Source organism: Dermacentor andersoni, chromosome 3, assembly GCF_023375885.2.
Source record: "Dermacentor andersoni chromosome 3, qqDerAnde1_hic_scaffold, whole genome shotgun sequence".
In the NCBI taxonomy this organism is placed as follows: domain Eukaryota; kingdom Metazoa; phylum Arthropoda; class Arachnida; order Ixodida; family Ixodidae; genus Dermacentor; species Dermacentor andersoni.
Genome location: NC_092816.1, coordinates 77,959,107 through 77,979,527, shown reverse-complemented (window position 1 = coordinate 77,979,527; position 20,421 = coordinate 77,959,107). Strand labels below are relative to the sequence as shown.

The window sequence follows — 20,421 nt, the reverse complement described above, 5'->3', positions numbered from 1 at the left end:
TAAAGATGAGTTCAGTAATGTACTTGTCTGCTAGAATTCCTGCCTAAGGTTTAACACCTTGGGTAGCAATAAGAAACAGAAGCCCCATTGTCATGATTAAAGAGAGAGAGAGAGAGAGAGAGAGAGAGAGAGCTGTACTGCCATCAACCTTCTCTTTAAAGTCGACCCTCTGCAGAGTTTGAAAAGAAAAAAATAAAAGAAAGAAAGAAAGAAAGAAAGAAAGAAAGAAAGAAAGGTTAAGGTGTGCCAAAAATGGCACAACAAGAAACTTGCAATATTTTGATAAGAAGATGCTATCACACTTCGCGACAGAACAAGCTTCTGCTGCAAGGCACCACGTAAAAAGATCACTATGCCACAAATCGCGATTTGAGCTAGCAAAAAAAAAAAAAAAAAGGAGACTAAGAATAAACATTCTTCTCCACACAAACACAAAAGCTAAATGCACAAGCATACAAAAAAGAAATAACAGCAGAAAAATAAGAAAAACAAATTTTTTTTTTCACACATGAGCCAGCAAGCATGGAGCAAAACACTAAAGAAGCCCCTTCCTACTTGGCTCTTGGAGAGCTGCCAATGGAGATGGGGGACCTTTTAAACAGCGTGCGTGCCAGTGCAGGCGGTCTGAGGTGTTCAAACTTAGCAACTGCAATGCACCTGCAAACCTGGCTTAAAGTGGGGCAGCTTCTTAATGACACGCCGTACGCTTCCAGCCAGGCAGCTGATGCAAAAGCGCGCATGCAAACAACAGTGTGCCTGTGCCTAAGGCCAAGCACATTCCCTGATGGCAAAATGTACTTTGTTCAGTGACATTTGCTTGGGGCTATATAAAACAACTGTTACCAGTGTTTATGTACACATGGTCAGCACACTTGTGTGAATCAGTGTAAATACAGAGCCAGTGTAAAGTATGCGAAGCGTCACTCTGACTACTAACGATGCAAGAAAAGGAAAGCAGCTCAAGTGTAATCATTGCATTATTCCTGCCTTGAAACAGTATGTAAAATTTTGGCATGTGTGGCATGCTTTGTTTAATTTTCACAATTTAAATACTGCATATGCAACAGTGTCTCCACCTGTGGCAAAAGTTAAGCATTTAAAAGAATCAAATCTGTTTTGTCCACTCTTTCTGCTTGGTGTGTCTTCGAAGCCATTTTTACTGTTGCTAACACTCACTTGCATTGTCTACATTTGGGAGGCACAGAGAGAGGGAGACGGAGAGAGAGGGACAGAGAGAATAAACTTAAATGATAAGGATGGCTCAGTGGCCTAAGCAAGGGCCATTAGAAAAATGTTGAAACTGAAAAAAAAAAAAGCTATTTTATACCCAAGAAAACCGGTTCTATTGTTCTTGCTTGCTCAGGGTAACTCCCAAAGGAAGCCCATGGTGCACTTCCATGCAGACGTAACCAAGCTTTTTATTTATTTATTTACCCTGGGTGTAAGCTGTTTTAAGCTACCAAAGAACAATTATTCCCACTGTTGGCAACTGCTGAATGGCCAAGGTGTAAACAAAGACTTTCTACGATGAGCTGCTCATATTTATTCTCATGCTTTTCTTTTGTACAGAAAATAAAGAAAGCAAAGTAGCACATACGCACAACACTGCTTATGATGGCAATCATAAACTACAAATGTGTGGTCATAAAACAGGCTACTCAAGATATCTCCCAGTTAATTGTGACAAACAGAATGCACAGTTTTAGATTTTGAAGACATATTTCGTCAAGGGCTTCAAGATGAAATTAAATGTTGTTACTAGTTACAGAACAGCTCAAGGATAAATTATGAGAGAATTCTGTCAGGAGTAACAGAGGCGTATTTTTTCAATAAAAAGCCATTCACACCATCTGAAAGCCATTTATTTGATGAAACACACACATAGCATTCATACCAACATTTTATCAATTGGCAGTTGGCTAGTTCATATTAGTGCCTACTAAACATTTCGGGCACTGCGCCTACAACTGTACAAGCAAATTCCAATCACAACCACTCGTTCTGGTCGCCACGAAATACCTAGTTATCATATTGTATCGCTCACATTTTAGGATACTTCTCGTTCTTGTTCCTCAGTGAAATGGTGCAACCCACTCTGGGGGATGCGCTCTCATTAGACCTGTGATGCAAATATTTTCTTTTTCTTTCCAGTAAGGAGCTGTAACAGGCCTAAGTAGGTATGGACAGGTTGCACGGCATTTAATATTAATGATTTTCATTGACAGCATGTTTTTCCTGCTCTCCCCGACCAGTGATGCTAAATATGTACTAATCATGTAAAATTTTAATCGGCTCAGCCACAACAACGCACATTATGATGAACGAAATCCGTCATTTCTTTCGTGGCGCGTCAAGTTGACTGCGTTCTTGGGGTTTCATTACCATGCTGCACCGCAGTACTCACACTAACATTGCATTTATCTCATGAACAAGGACCTAACGACGTGAAATAATTTTTAAGGCTGTTTTCAGAAAGTGTCACAAATCAGCGCCACATATGTCACAGCATTTCTTTGGATGATGAATGTATGCAATCACCAAACGCGATTGCGTTGCCGGGCTTCTCTGCGGGTCATGAGCGCACAAAGCCGAGCCGTGCGGGAATGTCACCTTTCCAGGATCAGATTTCGCGCGCAAATTGCAGGCAGACAATAGGAATAGCTAGGTCGCTCTACAAGGACGTCCACGACTTCACCGCACACAACACGCTAGGTCAATGTAATCAATTTTTACAGTGCACTACTAGAAAGTGCGTGCCAATTAGAACACAGTAGAAGACTACTTTTCACTAGTAGCGAATCGTAATGGACTATTTTCGAGCGCCAGCACAGCAACAGAACCCCACAAACATACGAAGTGACGGCACTCAAGAGAAAAACAATTTCAACGCGCATATCCTTTCCCTCTCGTTTTTGTTATTCACTGTTGTTGATCCCAAGCGGACTGACTCATCTTTGTACCCGCAGTTCGCTCGGAGGTGCGGTCTACGAAGGAACGTTTGCATGCGCGCTTACCTGTTCTTGAGAGGTGTACTTTGCATTATCCATGGCTCCTCTTAGGACTGAATAAAACAACTGCAATAGCAAGCTCGTGAGTCTATAAATGGGTTCCGACGGTATCGCCCGCTCCTTACAAAAAGCTGATCGAGGATTAAGGCAAGCCTTATTTCCCAGGGGGCTGTCGCGTCGTTGTCCCCAGAGGGCGCTACAAAGAAGACAGTTTACAGCTGCTGGTTTCCAAGTTATACCATTCATGGAGTTTCCTACAAAAATTTTGTAGGAAACTCTATGATACCATTGGCCTGGAATAGTTTCCTACATTATGGTAGCTGCACTTCTGCTGTCAACGCCAGCTATGGCATTTTACTACAAGCAGCATATTTCAATCGTAATTTATCTTCCGTGCCTTTTTTTTTAACGCTGCGCTCCCGGCACTTTTCGATCACAGACTGCAAGCGCATCTCAGCGTTCGTAACAGAAAAGTAGAGTGCGAGGTCTTACATGAAATGAACGTAAGCTTCAAAGAGTGTAAATTTTTGTGTGCACATGCGGGCACAGATCCACATTTTCTGGCCGAGCCCACCAGTGGCGTAGCCGTAGGGGGGGGGGGGCACGACAAACCCCTCTTCCCACACTTCTATTAGCATGGGCATAGCCGCTATGGCATGGGGCCTGCTCTCGCCCCCGAAAAAAATTTCTGGCCACGCCACTGGTGTGCACAATTCTACGGACACACGTATCTCTGACATCTCATCGCAGTTTCGCCGAAGTTTCATTCATACACAGTAAGGATACATACGACCAGCATATGAATCAAAATACTTTATTCCCGCTTAGAAAACAACAAACGCGAGTTACAGCCGTGCAATGCCTCTTTCTTTTCACCAGCAGCATAAAGGTCCATTATGTACAGGCGTATAATATATATCTTACAGTCAACATGGATGGGAGGGAGGGGAGGGGGTCAACCAACCATGACCTTTGTTTTAATTAAAAACCCACTCGAGTTTCTAGGAGGAGCTTGGGCACGGGAAGCTACATGCGGTTGACAATCGCCAGTGACAGCAGCCACGACTTTCAGCGGGTAACGTACAGCAACAGCAGCACTGTGCAGGTCCCAATGACTAGGCCCAGTATGATGGAGTCCCGCCGCTTGCGTAGGTTGATCCTTTGCACCAGGCTGTTGATCATGGGAAAGCGGTCGTCAGTGTTGTTAAGGAATCAACTTTACCATGCAGTCATACCGAACCTGGAACTCTCGCTGTCACCATTGGCATATTCCTTACAAGTTGTTAAGTGTTTATTTTATTGATCTCATTAAAACATATCCAGCATGAAATTCTCACTCACCCAACTATGTACAAACTATGATCGATCTAATCACTCACCTCGACTTGGCACATGACAACTAAAGCAAAGCAGCTCAACCTTGACCGCAGTGTTTTAGTTTTTTCTTTTTTTTTCTTGCTCACAGGTGACGTGTGGATTTCAGCAAATATTGCAATCCCCATGTTGCAGACTGTTGTAGTCACTGGTCAAGTGCAACTAATCTACTGAAGCAGGGTTTGAGTGCGGGTTAACTGAAATTCCATTGCAAACTTCACTTACAGTGCATGCATAGACAAGGGCTTGTCTTCGTCATTCTTTCTGTCCCCTTGTCTATGTACGCGCTGTAAGTCAGGTTTGCAACAAATCAAACCTTTCCTTACTGATCAATTCAGGCACCCAGCTTTCAACCCCTAGAGTCTGAGACATGCCCTACTAACAAAGCAATCATTTTATCTGGGCCAATACAGGTAGAAAAGGGCTAGTGCCACTTGTAAAGTGCACTAAATGCATCTCAGGATAAAGCCCATTAATGACACTACGAAAATGGGCAAAAATTTGTGAAGGGTGAAGTGAATAAAGCATTTATTTACTAATACCCATGGCTCTTTGGTGAAACAGGAATGAGGGAAAGGGTGCAGGTACTTTCAGACATCACTATCTGAATTCAATCACTATCTGAACTTGTCAATGATAAAGAAAAAGCTAAAGCACTTCATGCCTACGTCGTAGTACTTATGAGGGCCATTTCTTTAAATGTATATAAATGAGCTTGTTCCTCAGTATTCATGATGTTCATGCATTGGTTGCTTTTGATTTGAATGTTACTTTCAGTCCATTGTCATGAATGATGAGGCCTCGTGCAGTTGCTGACTTTGAACTGTTGTCCTTGCACACACTCAAAGACAGGGGCCAATATGCATTGCATGCCAAAATGTAAATTATAACGTATTCACTCAAATATTTAATATAAACATGACTGTTTTTTTTTCTATTGCTCAACAAGGGCCTTAAAGCACACAGGCAACATGTCTTCTTCAAGGCTCAGTGAAAGACTAGCAGAGCAAGCTTAGATCTTTTCAACAGTAAAAACAAAAGAGGCATCACATTCACAGTGCATTAATTATATTTGCTGCTCATTGTATACTTGTTAAAAAAAATCCCAAAGTGATTTCGTTTGCTTGCAAAGATTTCTTAAAACACCCACAATTAATAAATCAAATATTTCCAGCCATATCAACAAACACATGAAATGGAAAATGACCAATATAATTTGGACAATGGCTGCTGCGATTATACAGTGAATACAGGACTTGCACGGACAGCCTAAACGTACGTTGAACTCCAGTGGTCAACCTGGAGTGCTCGTTTGTAGTTTCACATTGACAAAGCATGCTTTCATTTCTCTATTTGGGCTCCTGTGCATTTTGACGGTGGATTTCAAATTGTTCACTCCAATTCCCAAGCATAGCATTCATATCATCCCACCTAATGTGTGCCTTAGAAACATGCAATGCAACACAAACCTATTTGATACCAATCAGTGGAGTTGGCGAGTAATCTAATAGGCCACTTTAGATGTGGCAACCTGGGACCGTATTATTATGCGACTAGTGCTGGATGTGTCGGCATCCTCACAGCTAAGTGCCAGGAACTGGCGATAGCGCTTCTGGCACTAAGTCAAGAAGGCTGTTGCTTGTAGACACCAGTGCAACTGGCACTAACTACACGGAATGTCATGAATGTGAAAGCATCTCCAGAAGTTATCATTGGGATGAAGTTGCCATAATACGTAAAATTTCTTTGTGGCAGTAAAACTCGCATTTTCTGCTATAGCCAGTCTATGCAAGCTAGCTGAGAGTGAAATGCCCAACAATGACTATCAGCAAACACTGCCTGTAAAGTTGCAGGCAATAGCAAACACCATTACTGCTATTGAAATGTAGTGAATAAATGAGATTACCGCACAATTCTTACTGATACTAAGTGATCATCACACTTGTAACACCTCCATTGGTTTGAAGTTGTAAAACCAAGATCCCAACATATTTCTTTCTTTCTCTGATTGTGTGTTATACAAACAAATTCTGCAAGTTAGGCATTAAGGTTTGTTCAGTGCAAGGGTTTCCGAACAGAAGTGTCCTTTGCTGCTCAGTCAAAGTTTCGAGTTATCCAAAGATAAGGGGGTGAAAGATACAGTAAAACGTGTGAATCGGGGCGTTGAACTGAACTTGAACTGAAAACCATGCCCAAACTGCAATTCTGGGTGGAACTGAACCCAAACAGAACCTGAACCAAACAAAATGGTTACCGGTTCGGCATGCAATGGTTCAAGCATATAAGGCAACAATGGGCACTTGACAGTTCGCATGATTGTTCGAATAACTACTTCTTCAATCAGCACATCCTACTAATAGATTATTATGATTCAAGAGTTGCGTTGCCTGCAAGAATGGGGATAGACGGGAATGTGTTGGTAAGTATATCCGCCCACCTCAACAGAGACACTTCCACTTCTGAAGTCAGTCATGCCAGTTGTGTTTCATGGCTGAGAAGTTGTTTCAGAGGCTCCGCGAAAACAACATTTCTGGTGATGCTCCACATTCAGCCAATAGGTCAACGAGTTCAGGTGCATGACTTTTTGTAACCATAACACTGTGGTAGCTAATCAATGCCATCACCTTCTCACTGAGCAGTAACTGTAGCTGTAAATGGCCAGTGAAGTCTGCTTTTGTTAGGTGCCATGGTCCAATAAACGCTTGGTCCTTAGCGAAGCAGAGTACAAAGCTCTTCGAGTTCTATAAATTATTTGTGGGGAATATTGTGCGTTCATTTGACTTCTCTGGCCGCCTTTCTCCAGTACAAGACTACGCAATTTATGTAACACAAAGTGAATTTGCGTCATCTTTGACACCACAGATCACATGCCACAGTTCGCTCACCACCAGTCCTGTAGGAAAAACCTGAAGCAAAGCGAAAATTAACTGCCGACTTGGTTGCTGTCCAAATAACAAATGTGGAAGTTATGCAGACATTATGCTGATGCAGGGATTCTCACTAATAACCTCCATCTTCAATATGTGCACGAAAATTGCCTTGTATCTGCGTAACTTGCCCATGCACCTTGCGGACAAGTCGATAGCACCGCACAGCATATCACCACGTGGCAGAATAAAATGCTTTGCACCAAACTAGTTTGCAAACAGTCAAATTTTTTTTCTCCGAGTTTTAACTGAACCAGAATGAAACTGTAGTGTGCTGAACGTGAACCGGAACAGGTATTTCTTTTTCAGTTCAACACACTGGTCAGAATAACGAACATTAATATAAGGAAGCAAATATCAAACTTTTCTTGATGTCATCGCGTAATGAGTGTAAACTTATAATAAATATAGAATAAAATGAAAGTTTTCATGTCGGATGCAACTTCGTTTAAAAGAGGTTCAACCGTACACGGTACTTGTGTGGGAGCCAATTCTGGATCATTAGAATTTTTCATCTTAGCCAACATTTCAAGATACTCCAAGGCTTCGAGTCAATGGGGGTTTGCTGTGTACCATGACCATGATTAGTGTTAATGCATACAAAAATGCAGGCAAGTGCCGCAGTGGCAGCAGATAACACACCAAAGCAAAAGTGAAAAGAAACTTCACAACTGCAGCCAAAGGATACTGGCTAGAGTGGTCATCTTGGTCTGAATGGCCTTAAGGGCATTGCGCTGACTCAGCAGCTCATCCTTTGTTCGAATGGCGATGCTGAAACAGAAATACGCCACCTATTAAGCTCCATAGCACTAATCTGCATCTCACAACAGTTACACCTGGCTAGCGGTCCTCCAGTATTGCAGAAGCTTTGAAGTGAGATTAATGATGAAACAAACCTATGAAAACAATTTACATTCTGGTCTGTTTCTGAATGGAAATGGGAGAAGTGCAAACTAATAAGTGAATGCAAGTTCATACAAAAGGTTTTTTGGCCACTGTGTAAAGGCCAGAGAGCAAATACAGCAATATAAAACATATACAGTAGAACCTTGTTCATATGCTTTGGAATAAACCCGAGAAAAAATGTACTAACCGAAAAAACATGCGATCCAAAGTGACTAAAAAATTTGACAGATTGAACTGTAGTTGACATCTACGTAATGTAAAACAATGCACGAATCGTTGTGCATGAGATGTGCGTCGAGCTGATGGGGCCTCCGTGGCCCAAGGCAGGGTTTGTTGTTTTCCTATTGCATATGTGTTTTAAGATGGTGACAGGAAACTGAAACAAAATCGAGCTGGAGGGCGAAGCTGGATGCCGAATTGTGACACTCACATTGCACCGCCTGCAGCGGAGAACGACTGTGCGTTTGGATTATTAAAAAAAAAATTAAATTATGGGGTTTAACATGCCAAAACCACTTTCTGATTATGAGGCACGCCGTAGTGGAGGACTCCGGAAATTTCGACCACCTAGGGTTCTTTAACGTGCACCTAAATCTAAGTACACGGGTGTTTTCGCATTTCGCCCCCATCGAAATGCGGCCGCCATGGCTGTTTGGATTATTGCCTACTAAAAGCGTGCAGTACGCTACCAATGGCACTATGCCCCACATTCTGTAACACAGATAAGTGAAGATGCTTATCGCAATAGGTTTGGTGGCAATAATAGCTGTGAATGCTGCGTGCGACAGCTCGAGAGGAGGTTTGCTGGTGTCGGAATAAGAAACTGAGTGCACGTTGTCGGCATTTTCATGTGAGACAGGCGGGCGGCTACCGCTCTCAATTGTGCAGGCCTCACGCATTTTCTTGTTTAAATGAGATCTAGCGGCCAGAAAACGTATATGATCGCAGTCTGCAGCAGGGAACCGTAGTGTGTTTGGGTTATCGCCTATCAATAGGCAGCATGCTTCCCACGGTACCACGCGCTGTGAAATAGATAGGCAATATATTGCTTATCGCAATACCTTGATTTGGGTGAGTTGGTTTATCTCGACAGTGTTCATAAAAACGGGCTAAATACGAAGACAAAAAGAAACACATACGACAGGAAGGGCACTGATCAGCACCTGTACTGTCGTCCGTGTTCCTTTCGTCCTCATGTTTAGCGCATTTTTATGAATGCTCATCGCAATAGGGTTAGCAGCAATAGCCATGAATGCAGCGTGCAATGACCCCAGAGGAGATTTGCTGGTACCGGAATAAGAAACTGAGTGCGTGCTGGCGTTCACACGTGAGACGGGCGGGTGAGTGTTGCGATGAAGCTGCCGCAGCGGGCAGCTATACACTGTTCTTGATCAAGTGCCTTGCACATTTTCTATTAGAGCGCAGCTCTTACATTGAGCGTCAGCGTAACCGAGCGAACGAGGACAGAGAAAATGAGAAAGCGAATGCGGAGCGCAGTAGGGGATGAAAGACGGAGATAGCAAAGAGAGTGCAATGAGGAAAGCGGTGGAGCAGGGTGCAGCGGAAGCACGATGAGGAAAGTATGGTGAAAGGGCGGAGAGGAGGTGATGAGGCATGCGATGAGCACGTCCTCCGATACCATGTATGGAAACGAAGTGCTGGCATGGGCTTCTAACCCACTGCGAATGTGCTACTTCGCCTGTGCCGCTGCTGCTGGAAAATGCGCTTCCAGCGAGCCACATGTTCCCGTGTTCATGCTTTATTTCTGAACAATGAGTGATGCAACCAGTGGGGATGCTTCGTCTGCTGATGCTGCTGCACAGGCTGCCCAAGCATAGGCTCAGCTCCACTGCCAAGAGCACCCCGATGTTCTGAATCACGTTCTTTGCCACAATATATATGGCACATTCATAACACTTAAACAGCTGTGCTCAGAATTCGCATTAGGAAGTATCGCAATCGTGATATTTTTACATGGGATCTAGCAACTGAACGTACTATGTGATCGCAGTTTGGTGATGTGCTGAATATTGGTGAAGAAAAATCGTGTTTTCCGGCAACATACGAAACGGTAAAAAGTAAGTGTACCTCTTAAGGGTTATTTTTTGTGCAATTGATCGCGAGCATTAGCACTGGAATATTGTAGGCAACAATATTGTATCAACGAAGCTATACTGCATACAAGTCCACATGCTGAAGGTACACCGAATCCTGTCAAATAATGCGTAGTTCTACACATAGAATATAACACGTAATTCCACACACAACATTTATAACATTTCACATTGTGAAATTCAACAATATCAACCGAAAATGAAATGAACAGCAATAGCACACGTATACTTCTTACCTCGCACAACATCAATCGTGCAGTATTCTTTTGTAAACAGTTTGAATTACTATTTTTCAATCACAGAGACTTTACATTAACAGCTTAGGAAAGATATGCCAAAGCACATGTTCAATAGGGTGATCACATTGATGTAACATTGTTCGTTGGGCTAACGTGCAGCGCAGAGAAGTGCAACAAAAAATGTGCAAACCCATGATTGAAAAATGGAAAACTTCGAATAAGAAAGTGCCCATTGAATGTCGTGCTTACTTTATCTGGTCATGCACCATCCGATCTGAACTGAAAAGGAAGGGAACAGTTGTTAGAAAATGGCAGTATGGCGAACAGCTTAGACAGTATGTCCAAAAATGATAGAAATCGGCACACATGCTATTCATCTGTCCGTCATATGAATTTATCACTATGCTATCCACAAGCCAACAAGCCCACTTTTGTACTCCCTTATAAAACTATACAGTTGATGCCCCTTACAACGGACCGTGAAGAACAAGGTTCATTATATCCGCCATTTATTCTATCCAAAATTAGGGTCATGGTATGTTGTGAGATAGCGAAACTTTGCACATGCCATTGCCTAACCCATACGCTATTGCAAAAATGAGAAAAACATTGAAATTAAAATAAGTAACTATAGAAAAATGGGTTTACATAGTAATCCTGCAACCATGTGGCACAGTGCCCTTTTGTCTGTTGTTTTCCAGATGCTGGTTGCTGACAAATGGCAGTTTCCCTGTACTAGGGCATATCTGCACCGGCCTGGTGCGCATATATATATATCAATGGCCTGCACAAAATGCGCAACACCGCCCGGCTGGTCCGATCGCATCACTGCCGCCGATGCCAGAAACATCGGTTACTTTGTCCTTCGTACAAAACAACAGCCGGTAGCATAAATTGATGCCTTAATTTTATCTTTTACAAGCGACGACCACTGTCAAATGTGTAGCACAAACACGAGCAGCAGTGCAAGGCAGGCTCGACTCGGAGCTCACACCTCACCACTGTGGCACTGCATGTGAGAAGGCTTGACCGCATTACACAGCACACAGTCTAGACACTTCGAATAGCAGCATGTCTTCATTTTTATGCGAATTGATACAGTGAGAAAGAAAGTGTTCTGAAGTGATGGTTCGGTGGTTTCTGAAGTGATGTATGCTACGGCTTCACTTGAAGTCTGCTTAAAGGGCCCCTCACCAGATCTGGCCATATTGAGCTGACAAGTGCAGAGCATACATTGCGCAATAACGATCGTGTCTGCAAAGTATTACATCGCTACGCGCCGCGAAAAGATCTGACATTTCAAACCGAACACCCTTTTTCCTTCTCCTCGCGGCCGCCACGCTCCAAGCCGGACGGTGACGTGATGCCCCTGCGCCTACGTAGTCGTGTCTGTAGTGCGACGTCGCTCGTGGTGACACGCGACTTCGAGAATTATCCAAGCCAACATCTGTTATCTGTGCAATCTGTTGCTTGAATTGACGAATTGAAGTTTAGAGAAATAATAAAACACACAAACGTAACAACTTCCAGCGTATGACCAAAATTTGCTATGGGGTCTGGCAAGGGGCCCTTTAAGCCTAGAGGCTTAACCACTGTGATCGAAGCCGAGAAATGCATTTGACATTATAACAAGCTATTTCAGAAATACTTTGATGGAAAAAAAGTACTTCAATGTGTGCAGCAATAGCGGAGTTAATGGCAATCAAAGATCGCTTGTGATCCCTTTCGCAGTGCTGCCGGATCTTTTTCAATGAGACCAAGCAAATGAGCTTTGCAAGAAAGCCAGTCTTTCCATGGGAGGCATCAGCCTACACATAAGTTGAACGTAGTAATAACAATGGCAAAGTAAACACAAAATTCACGAGTCATTTTCTACTGACAATCAGCGTCCAAGCTTATAACGAACATGCAATTTAACGAGATACTTTCGTGTCAGTTGTGAGATCATTATAATGAAGTTCGACTGCAGCAGCAGTGCCTATCGAAGGTGCTTGGGTTCAACGGCCCAATCTAACACAGTGGTGCTCATCCACATGACCTCGAAGCACAAACACACCTGCCCTGGCATGGCCACACCATTTACTCCGTGCCGCTAGTGCAGCTGGTCCTGCTGGGGTGTGCGTTAGAGTAAACGACTGCCCTTGGCCGAGAATGCCGAGGCCCAACTTTAAGAGCACAGATACAACTGTACTGAGAATTGTTAGATCGTGTTATGACCATGACGCTGTTATCTTCTGCATTAAATTTTGTCAGTGGACAAGTCTTAAGCAAATATATTAGGTCAAAACACAGGATAAGAATTCAAGCTTGGAAAAGGCCTGCATGGAGAACATGGAGAGAACACAGATGATAAGAATTTCGCAAACGTTGACGTGTTTTTTTATGTCTGCCTTTTCAAATTGGGAATTTTCGTTGATTTTTCTCCTGCCGTAGGAAAAGAAGCTAAGAACTTGCTATCACACACTTACTTTTTCAGGTGCTCGTGTTCTTTTAGGTAGCCCTCTGACCGCCGATTGAGACTTGATGAGTTCTTATAGGAACTGAAACGAAAAAGGAGATAATGCAACAAATATAGCTCACCAGTCAACCAAGAGAAAATATGCTGTGCAATGTAGCACAGAAAACAGCACATTGCCATCAAATATAGCTTTCCTTTTTTTTTTTTCCTTACAGAGCCTACATGATGACAAAACAATCTACCAGCACAGCTTCCGTCTTTCATTATGAATCACAATAAGCATCATTCATAATATGTGACAGACTGGCCAGAGAAATTATCTCATGCACAAAGATGTTTCAGCATTTGTGACGTGTTACACTGAAGCAGCGAACCAGACAAGCAAAATAAGACATGTGCCATTTTTTTAATTTCCAGTCATATTTCAAAACAAGGCAGGGCAAAACAAGACTGCTCTGAGCACACTGTCTAGCAGCTGCTGGTTTATCTCGACAATCTTTCCTCATTGTGCGAAGTTTCAAAAGCACGCCAGAAGATGCTGATCACACCGTGAACCTAGCATTTCTCTTCTGGAATGTTGTATGCTTCACATGCTGCAGATGAAAATTCCATTAGTGGTGCTATTCACTGTGTTCACTGTGCCAAAAGCTAGTTCTGCATAGTGAAGGGCAAGAAATGGGCACCAGAAATAACATTCTGGAGTCCATTTGAGAGGTACTGGGCTAAGCAAACTGTATAAGATACATGCAAGAGTTGGAAAAATCTGCTTCAGTGGAAGCGAAGCGGGGGCACCACCTACTCCATGTCCTTGCGCACGGACCCGAGGAGCAGGTCCCTCTCCCGGTGGGCCTGGACGTTGGTGCGTGTCTTGTGGAACTCACGCACGTAGTCCTGCAGGATGTCCCGGTGGCGCTGCAGGGTGTGCAGCACCGTGGCACTGGGGGGCCCGCTCGTTGTCTGCACCTGACTCATCTGGTCGTTGACCTCACCCAGCTGCAGAGCGGCAAAGGAAGACCACAGTGGAGGGTGAGCGGAAGGAAGATGCATGGCACTGAGTAAGCCACAAGAGTGGGTCTCACCAAGTTACAAACTAAAGATTACAACCTGCCACACTGCACAGGGTGCCTTTTTTTTTTTTTTTTAATATGTGATACCATTTCTTTGAATACGTCCACTCTGAGTTTCCCACTAAGACAACTAAAGGTAAATGCAGCACTGTGATTGTTTAGCTACCATGAGAGTGATGGATAATACATCGGTTTGCCTAATCTTTGTGGCTGTGGCTACAAATTAGTTCTGGCGGCATTATTTATTATATTTTATCTTTCTAAATTTCTAAGCAATCACATTTTTCTGAATGCATGAAAGCATTAAGTCTCTGAGGATATGCATAACAATTGCGAATTGCTGCACTTATAATGCAATACTACTTTTATTGACTATGATCAAGAATAGCGAAGTCACAAAGCCATTTGAAACCAGGACAAAGTTTAGTCAAAACCATGTGTACTACAGATCATGGCTGAACTGGCACAGTCACAGCTCCCATAATGGCAAATGTAAATTAATTACCATAAAAGAGCCTATATGAAAACAACACTAAAGAACCCTATATGTTATCAGCAAGGCATTAATAACATCTCTATTGAAGTTAACTGAACCCAAATATTTTGTATTATGAATAACAAATGTTCTAACTTGGAACAAGCAAACTGACAATTACCGGAAACTGCCTTCGTAAACTCTTTCTTCTAAAGTGCTTGTTAAAGTAGTCTACTTAGCCTCTTCACATGCTAGCATAAAGCACTTATTCGTCCAATGTTGGAATATGCAGTGACAATATAGGATCTTATTACTAAGTGTAACATTAAGAAGTAGAAAAGTACAAAAGAAAGTCTTATGATTTACCTATAACTCTTAAAATCAGACATCAGTCACTAGAGTGGTCTGCAATCTACTGTGGAGAGAAACCATATTTGTCGCCTTACAGTCTTTGAATTATTTAATAGACGTTTATTTATTTATTTATTCAATACTGCCAGCCACCATTTGGTAGCCAAGGCAGGAGTGGAACAAGCATACATCGCTGTACAAGCACAGAGCACACAATGCGCACCAACGATCGTGTTTGTAAAGAATTGCATCGCTACGAGCTGTGGAAAGGTCTGAAATTTCAATCCGAACCCCGTTCTTTCTTCTCCTTGCAGCCGCTGCACTCCAAGCCGGAGGGTGACGTACTCGCGTCCCTACACCTACGTACTCGGGTCCGCAGTGTGGTGTCACTCGTGGTGACATGCGACTTCCAAGAATTATTCAAGGCACTATCCCTTATTTGTGTGATCTGTTGCTTGAATTGATGAACTGAAGTTTAGAGAAATAATAAAACGCACAAATTGAATGGCTGCGTGCTTTTTGTTTTACTTTGCACCGGAGCAAGAGAGATATACTTCCTCTTCGTCTGCTTATCCCACGGTCATGCAGTCCCGTGCACATGTACTGAAACTATGCCATTTTTTACCATGTTCGAACGCGTGAACATGCTCTGCGATCCGCTTGTTCTGCCTCAGTATTTGTGTAGCACTGAATTATACTGCTAATCGTGTGTCCTTGTGCACAGCGCGCAAAATCGTGCGCTGCGCGAACGATTCCGCCGCGCAGCTCGCACGCGACGCTGTCGGCAGAAGTGCATAGCGCCGAAGAAAAAAAAAAAAATTAAGGCAGGGCCTGTGAGGCATGCGTCACGCGATCCTCGAGGTTCGGTATGGCAGAATGGAGGAAAGGAATTTCGCTTGTGGAGGCTAGACGGGGCAAGTGGAGAGCGCATCTTGCTTGGCAGTGGAGCTCGCCTGCTGAAATCATGGATTCGCGGCGTTGAAATATTTCTATCTCGGCTATTAATGAGTCAATTTGAAAATTTTGCTGCAGAACGCTCCCTAGTAGACATGTAACAACTTTCAGCGTATGACCAAAATTTGCTATGGGGCCTGGTGAGGGGCCCTTTAAGGCTCTGTTTGCAATAATATTGATGCCTTAAGAGATTCTCGAGCACTACTAATCTATCACTTAAGCTTGACTTAATGTTTGCCTTTAGAGTACCTTTAACACTACTCATACAAAGCTTGTTGCCCTATCTTTGGTCTTGTCGGTTTACCTGAATGTTCAAAATGTAGCACGACAATAAGATATGCCCCAATGCCACTACTGTAGCAATATTTATGCTCATTTAGAGGTTGCACAATATGCAAGACACCATGAGTGGAGATACCATGCATGCATTTCTTGCAACACATTCGCCACATAGCCATACTCACCAGGAGATGAAACGAAAGAAAAAAAAGAAACACGACAATGAAAGGCACTCACAAAAGTAATTCAAATTACATTTACAGATGAATATAATTAGATCCTATTTCCGGAAAGGAAAAAAGAATCCCTATAGTGCCAAATTTCACAAATATGTATACACAGCAAAATAAACAAAACATTAAAAGAAAAAAAAGAAAGTAAGAAACTTTTCTTGCCTTGGATAGCAGTTGCTCTATTTCCAAAGTCATTGTCTCGAACATGTGGTCCCTGCCAAGCAATGGCGCAGTGTCAAGGCTATACAAATTAGAAAAATAAAGCAAAAGTACTCAGGTACATGAAAACACTTAAAAAAAATAACAAATGTCATCACATATTTCTGAATACCATACCTTCTTCCTTTAACATCCTGTGATGAGAATTCATGTATTGTTAAAGATTAACAGGAAAAAGCGAAAAATACACAGGTCACTTTCACGCATGAGAGAGTTCCTCAAATCATCATTGTTAGTAATGAGACTACATGCAGAGACATGAAAACAGGTGTGTATGATGGCATAAGATGTGTAAAGAAAGAAAAATGCAAAAAGAAGAAAAACTGCCAACTCGACCGCTGCTAATGCCCTGAGAGGACATGAAGCTGCACGACGGAGCAACAAGTGGCTTTCTTGCATCAGAATATAGCTTCACTTTAAAACCACGTGTACCAGTGATCAAGAGATACAAAGGCCAAGTACATACATTTACAGCACTAACAAGTTATGCTAAACAATATATTTATCCATTCTTGCACTTTAATATGTCACTGAAGAGAAAAATGCACTGTGCTATGTTAGCAAATTATGCTTCTACAATACAAAAACAGCCGTTCTTATAATGAGAGGAGGCTAGGTAAGTCGCAGCACATGGAACACGGATGGTCCAGTCGCCTTGAATTTAACACAACAGCTTGCCGTGACATCAGGGATTGTGGCGGCATCTGCTAAGGCCTAGTGAATTTTTAACGGCAAAGACGGCCTACAATGCATTTTTTTTAAGGAGCCAACGACTAAACTTAGCAAGTTTTGAGAACTTTTACTGCCATGACGACTCAAACATGAGAAGATACTTTGAAATCCACGACATCACAAATCTGAAATACCAGCATTGAGGTTTTCGCACTAAATTCAAGAAGTTGGAGGTTGCCTTTCGTTTTGTCTTCAAATAGTCAACATCACGTTGCGAAATTAAATGAGAATATTTTTGAAATAACACTTTAAACTGATTTAGCACCCCTCCCTCCCTTCTTTTGTGTTTTCCAACAAGCTTGTGTTTTAGTGTTCCATCAATAACAAGGCTATGAGTGCCAAAGTTCTACATCGAGGGGAAAAAAAACACAAACAAAAACAAGAAAAGAGAAGCGGTGGTGCAAGATATAGACATATGCAGAAGTAATACGCAATTGTCACACAAACCATTTGCATGTTGCCATGTTGGCGAGTGCAGACACCTGCAGAGCATTTTAACAGTGACGAAGGAATATAAAAAAATTGTGTTACTCCAGCGCCTAATGTCATGCACCTACGATCAAGTACCCTAATTTAAGAGCATGTAACCCCTCCGGAATTAAATTCCAGCTTGTTCGTTCACTTCTGCACTACATAATCAGCTGCACAGAACAGGCACCAGCTGCTGCTTTGTGAGAAGCCATGCTATACATTGAAACCAGAGGGCCAGGTTGAGCAACAATGCCTTGTCTGGTAACTGCACTTAATACCACAATGTGCATTTTACTAGCTGTAGTAGTGACAATGCCTGCCAAGTAATGCTGTGCATTTTCACCATCAACTGCCCTCCACGTGCCTTAGTTTTCTTATGTCATGTTCTTCCCAATAACAATGTTACATATTCTGCACCATTCCAAATGCTTTTAAAACTATCAGTTGATAGTAAGTGCACATGTTCTTTCTTGTCCTGTTGTCTGCGCCGTTCACCGTGACATTCCGAAACCAATAAGCCCAGTTTTGCCCTCTAGTACAAAACGCACCATTCCTGCAGGTGTGAACATGAAAGGAAGGACACTGGTTGACAGCAAGTGCTTGACACCTGACAGTGCAGTTACGTGGTTTGGTTTGCACTGACCAAATCACACTGCTGCTGCGCTTGAAGGTCACATGACTGTCACTGCACCTTTCGCACAGGTCCATCAACATTTCTTGACTCAACACAGACTCTATGCTGCATAGCCACAAATGTGACCCAAGCAGTTATAATGGCCCTCATTGTAACGGCCTGGAAATTTGATATCATTTAATGCAACAGGCACTTGTAGGTGTTCTGCCTCATCTGCCCGAGGCAGAACACCTTCAAGTGCAATGCACGTTGACAGAGGGTACTCCCAAATCAAATGCCGATATTTCGTGCTTTTGTACTATGTTTTTCTTAACAAATAGAATTGAAAAAAGACATAGCAACCTCACCTTTCATTCTTGAGCTCTCTGGAACCAAAGCCAGTGCCCAGCTTGCTGAAGGAGACAAGCTTGAGGTCGATTTCATTTTCGAGGTGGCGTGCTTGTTTCCGCAAATCTAAAGATTTACGTACAAAGAAACGCTTAGCCAAACATGCAAGATGGATGTTTGCAGTGATAGATGTGACGTTTACTGTGAAGCATTCAGTACAGCACACAAAGGCAAAATACAGATGAGAGTAAAAGGTAAGTGTAATGAGTATATTTACAATCACAAATCAATAAGAGCAAGCTATCGCTTACATTTCAGGAGGCCTAATTCATACAAAGAGCAACAATGTTGTGCATTTAATCTGTACTGCGAATTGATATGAATGAGTAAAAGTGTACCTCACTTAATAAGTCAGTCTCAGGGCATTTTGTTATTTTTTCTACTGGGAGTACATAACACTGCCATGACTACAAGCTATCAAAATTAAAATGTACCTACAGTTGAGTGTGCTGTGCACTCCGTGCAGAAAAAACAAACGCCTGCCAATTACGTTGCATGCATATATGTGCGAGTCTACAGCAACTAGAGGAAACAGATTCGCTTCCTCTGAGCCGCACACATTTCAAGTACCTAATTTCGATCTCTCGACTTGCTGCCTCGGTTAAGGAAGAGAGAAAGAGTACAAGTGCGAACACTGACAAGAAATGACTGACACTGATTCAGTTCGTTTTGCTTATGTCGCTAGGAGGCGTCGATAAAGAACATCTATCTTCAGAACCGTATTTTGCTGTATCTGAACGGCACGAACATAGCCGAAGTGCAACAGCCGAACAAGGAAGCAGCGCAAGGAAGCAGCCTTCGCATGTCTGACATAATAGAATTCTAGCGCCGGTTACGGTGCCAGCTGCCAAAGAGCAGATGATAGTTTCGGGAGCACGACTCGAAAACGAACATAGGTTTAGGTGCGACCACATGCTGTAATTGCCATTTTTCGGGAAAAGAAAAACGCCGGGTCATCGCATGCAAATCAACAAAGCCGTAGCCTATTCAGTGCAGTGAGTAAAGGCTCATTCTTTTAAGACGAGCAAAATGCAACGTAACGCGAGAGTCATCGCGTTACTCAAGTCCCACACGTCAAAACGCGGAAAACGAAACACTACGATTGTTTGCTTCGTTCGCGATAGGAAGAATGGCCAGTTCGAGCAGCGCGTCTACTCGGGTGGAATCAGAGGCGAGCAGTGTGCCTTGGCAAAGCGCAAACGGGGCGCGGTTTCACGAATGGCTCTTCCCTGTCTTAATTACTGCTGCCAACACATTGGCAACTAAACACGTATGCTGTGGATTCGCGAGCCTACTTCGACGGCTAGTCGACAATGTCATCCCCGCGATATTCAATTTAAAGCTCGACAAGTACGCCGCTGGCACGAAGCCGATGGCATTACGTGTCTTTCGCGGCGACAAAACGCAATTAGCGCGCTGTCGGCGAGAACAATTGGATGCAATAACATACCTTCCAACGCATAACCAGCGGACGCCATCATCAACAGATCAAAAGCAGCATGATTCGTTCGCAAGGTTTCGCTAGTTTCGCTGACAGCGGGTCAAAAGAAAAGTGAATTGAATTTTATATAACGCCATACGTAGTATCACAAT

The 20,421-nt window shown here is 42.9% G+C and overlaps 2 protein-coding genes across 4 annotated transcripts in view; both read right to left on the bottom strand.

Annotated features, from left to right (window-relative positions):
- Arl6IP1 (ADP-ribosylation factor-like 6 interacting protein 1) overlaps positions 1 to 3,157 on the bottom strand; it is a 33,805-nt gene extending 30,648 nt beyond the window's left edge. Inside the window, exon 1 of the mRNA XM_050191781.3 lies at positions 3,015 to 3,157. Coding sequence (XP_050047738.1) covers positions 3,015 to 3,047 — 33 coding nt within the window. The 5' untranslated portion in view covers positions 3,048 to 3,157. The remainder of the gene's footprint in view (positions 1 to 3,014) is intronic.
- A 649-nt stretch (positions 3,158 to 3,806) lies between these two features.
- Gos28 (golgi SNAP receptor complex member Gos28) lies at positions 3,807 to 20,387 on the bottom strand. 3 transcript variants are annotated; one of them, XM_072287231.1, is made up of 8 exons: positions 20,279 to 20,387; positions 18,789 to 18,894; positions 16,548 to 16,626; positions 13,826 to 14,019; positions 13,037 to 13,108; positions 10,818 to 10,847; positions 7,998 to 8,080; positions 3,807 to 4,201 (listed from the first exon to the last, which is right to left on the bottom strand). In XM_072287231.1, exons 1-8 carry the CDS (start codon positions 20,307 to 20,309, stop codon positions 4,077 to 4,079), a joined length of 720 nt encoding a protein of 239 aa, XP_072143332.1. In that variant the 5' UTR covers positions 20,310 to 20,387; the 3' UTR covers positions 3,807 to 4,076. The 3 variants fall into 3 exon arrangements, with proteins under 3 accessions (XP_072143332.1, XP_054917516.1, XP_072143333.1); XM_055061541.2 differs by having other exon boundaries at positions 3,807 to 4,179; XM_072287232.1 differs by having other exon boundaries at positions 16,548 to 16,599.
- Positions 20,388 to 20,421: the final 34 nt, after the last annotated feature.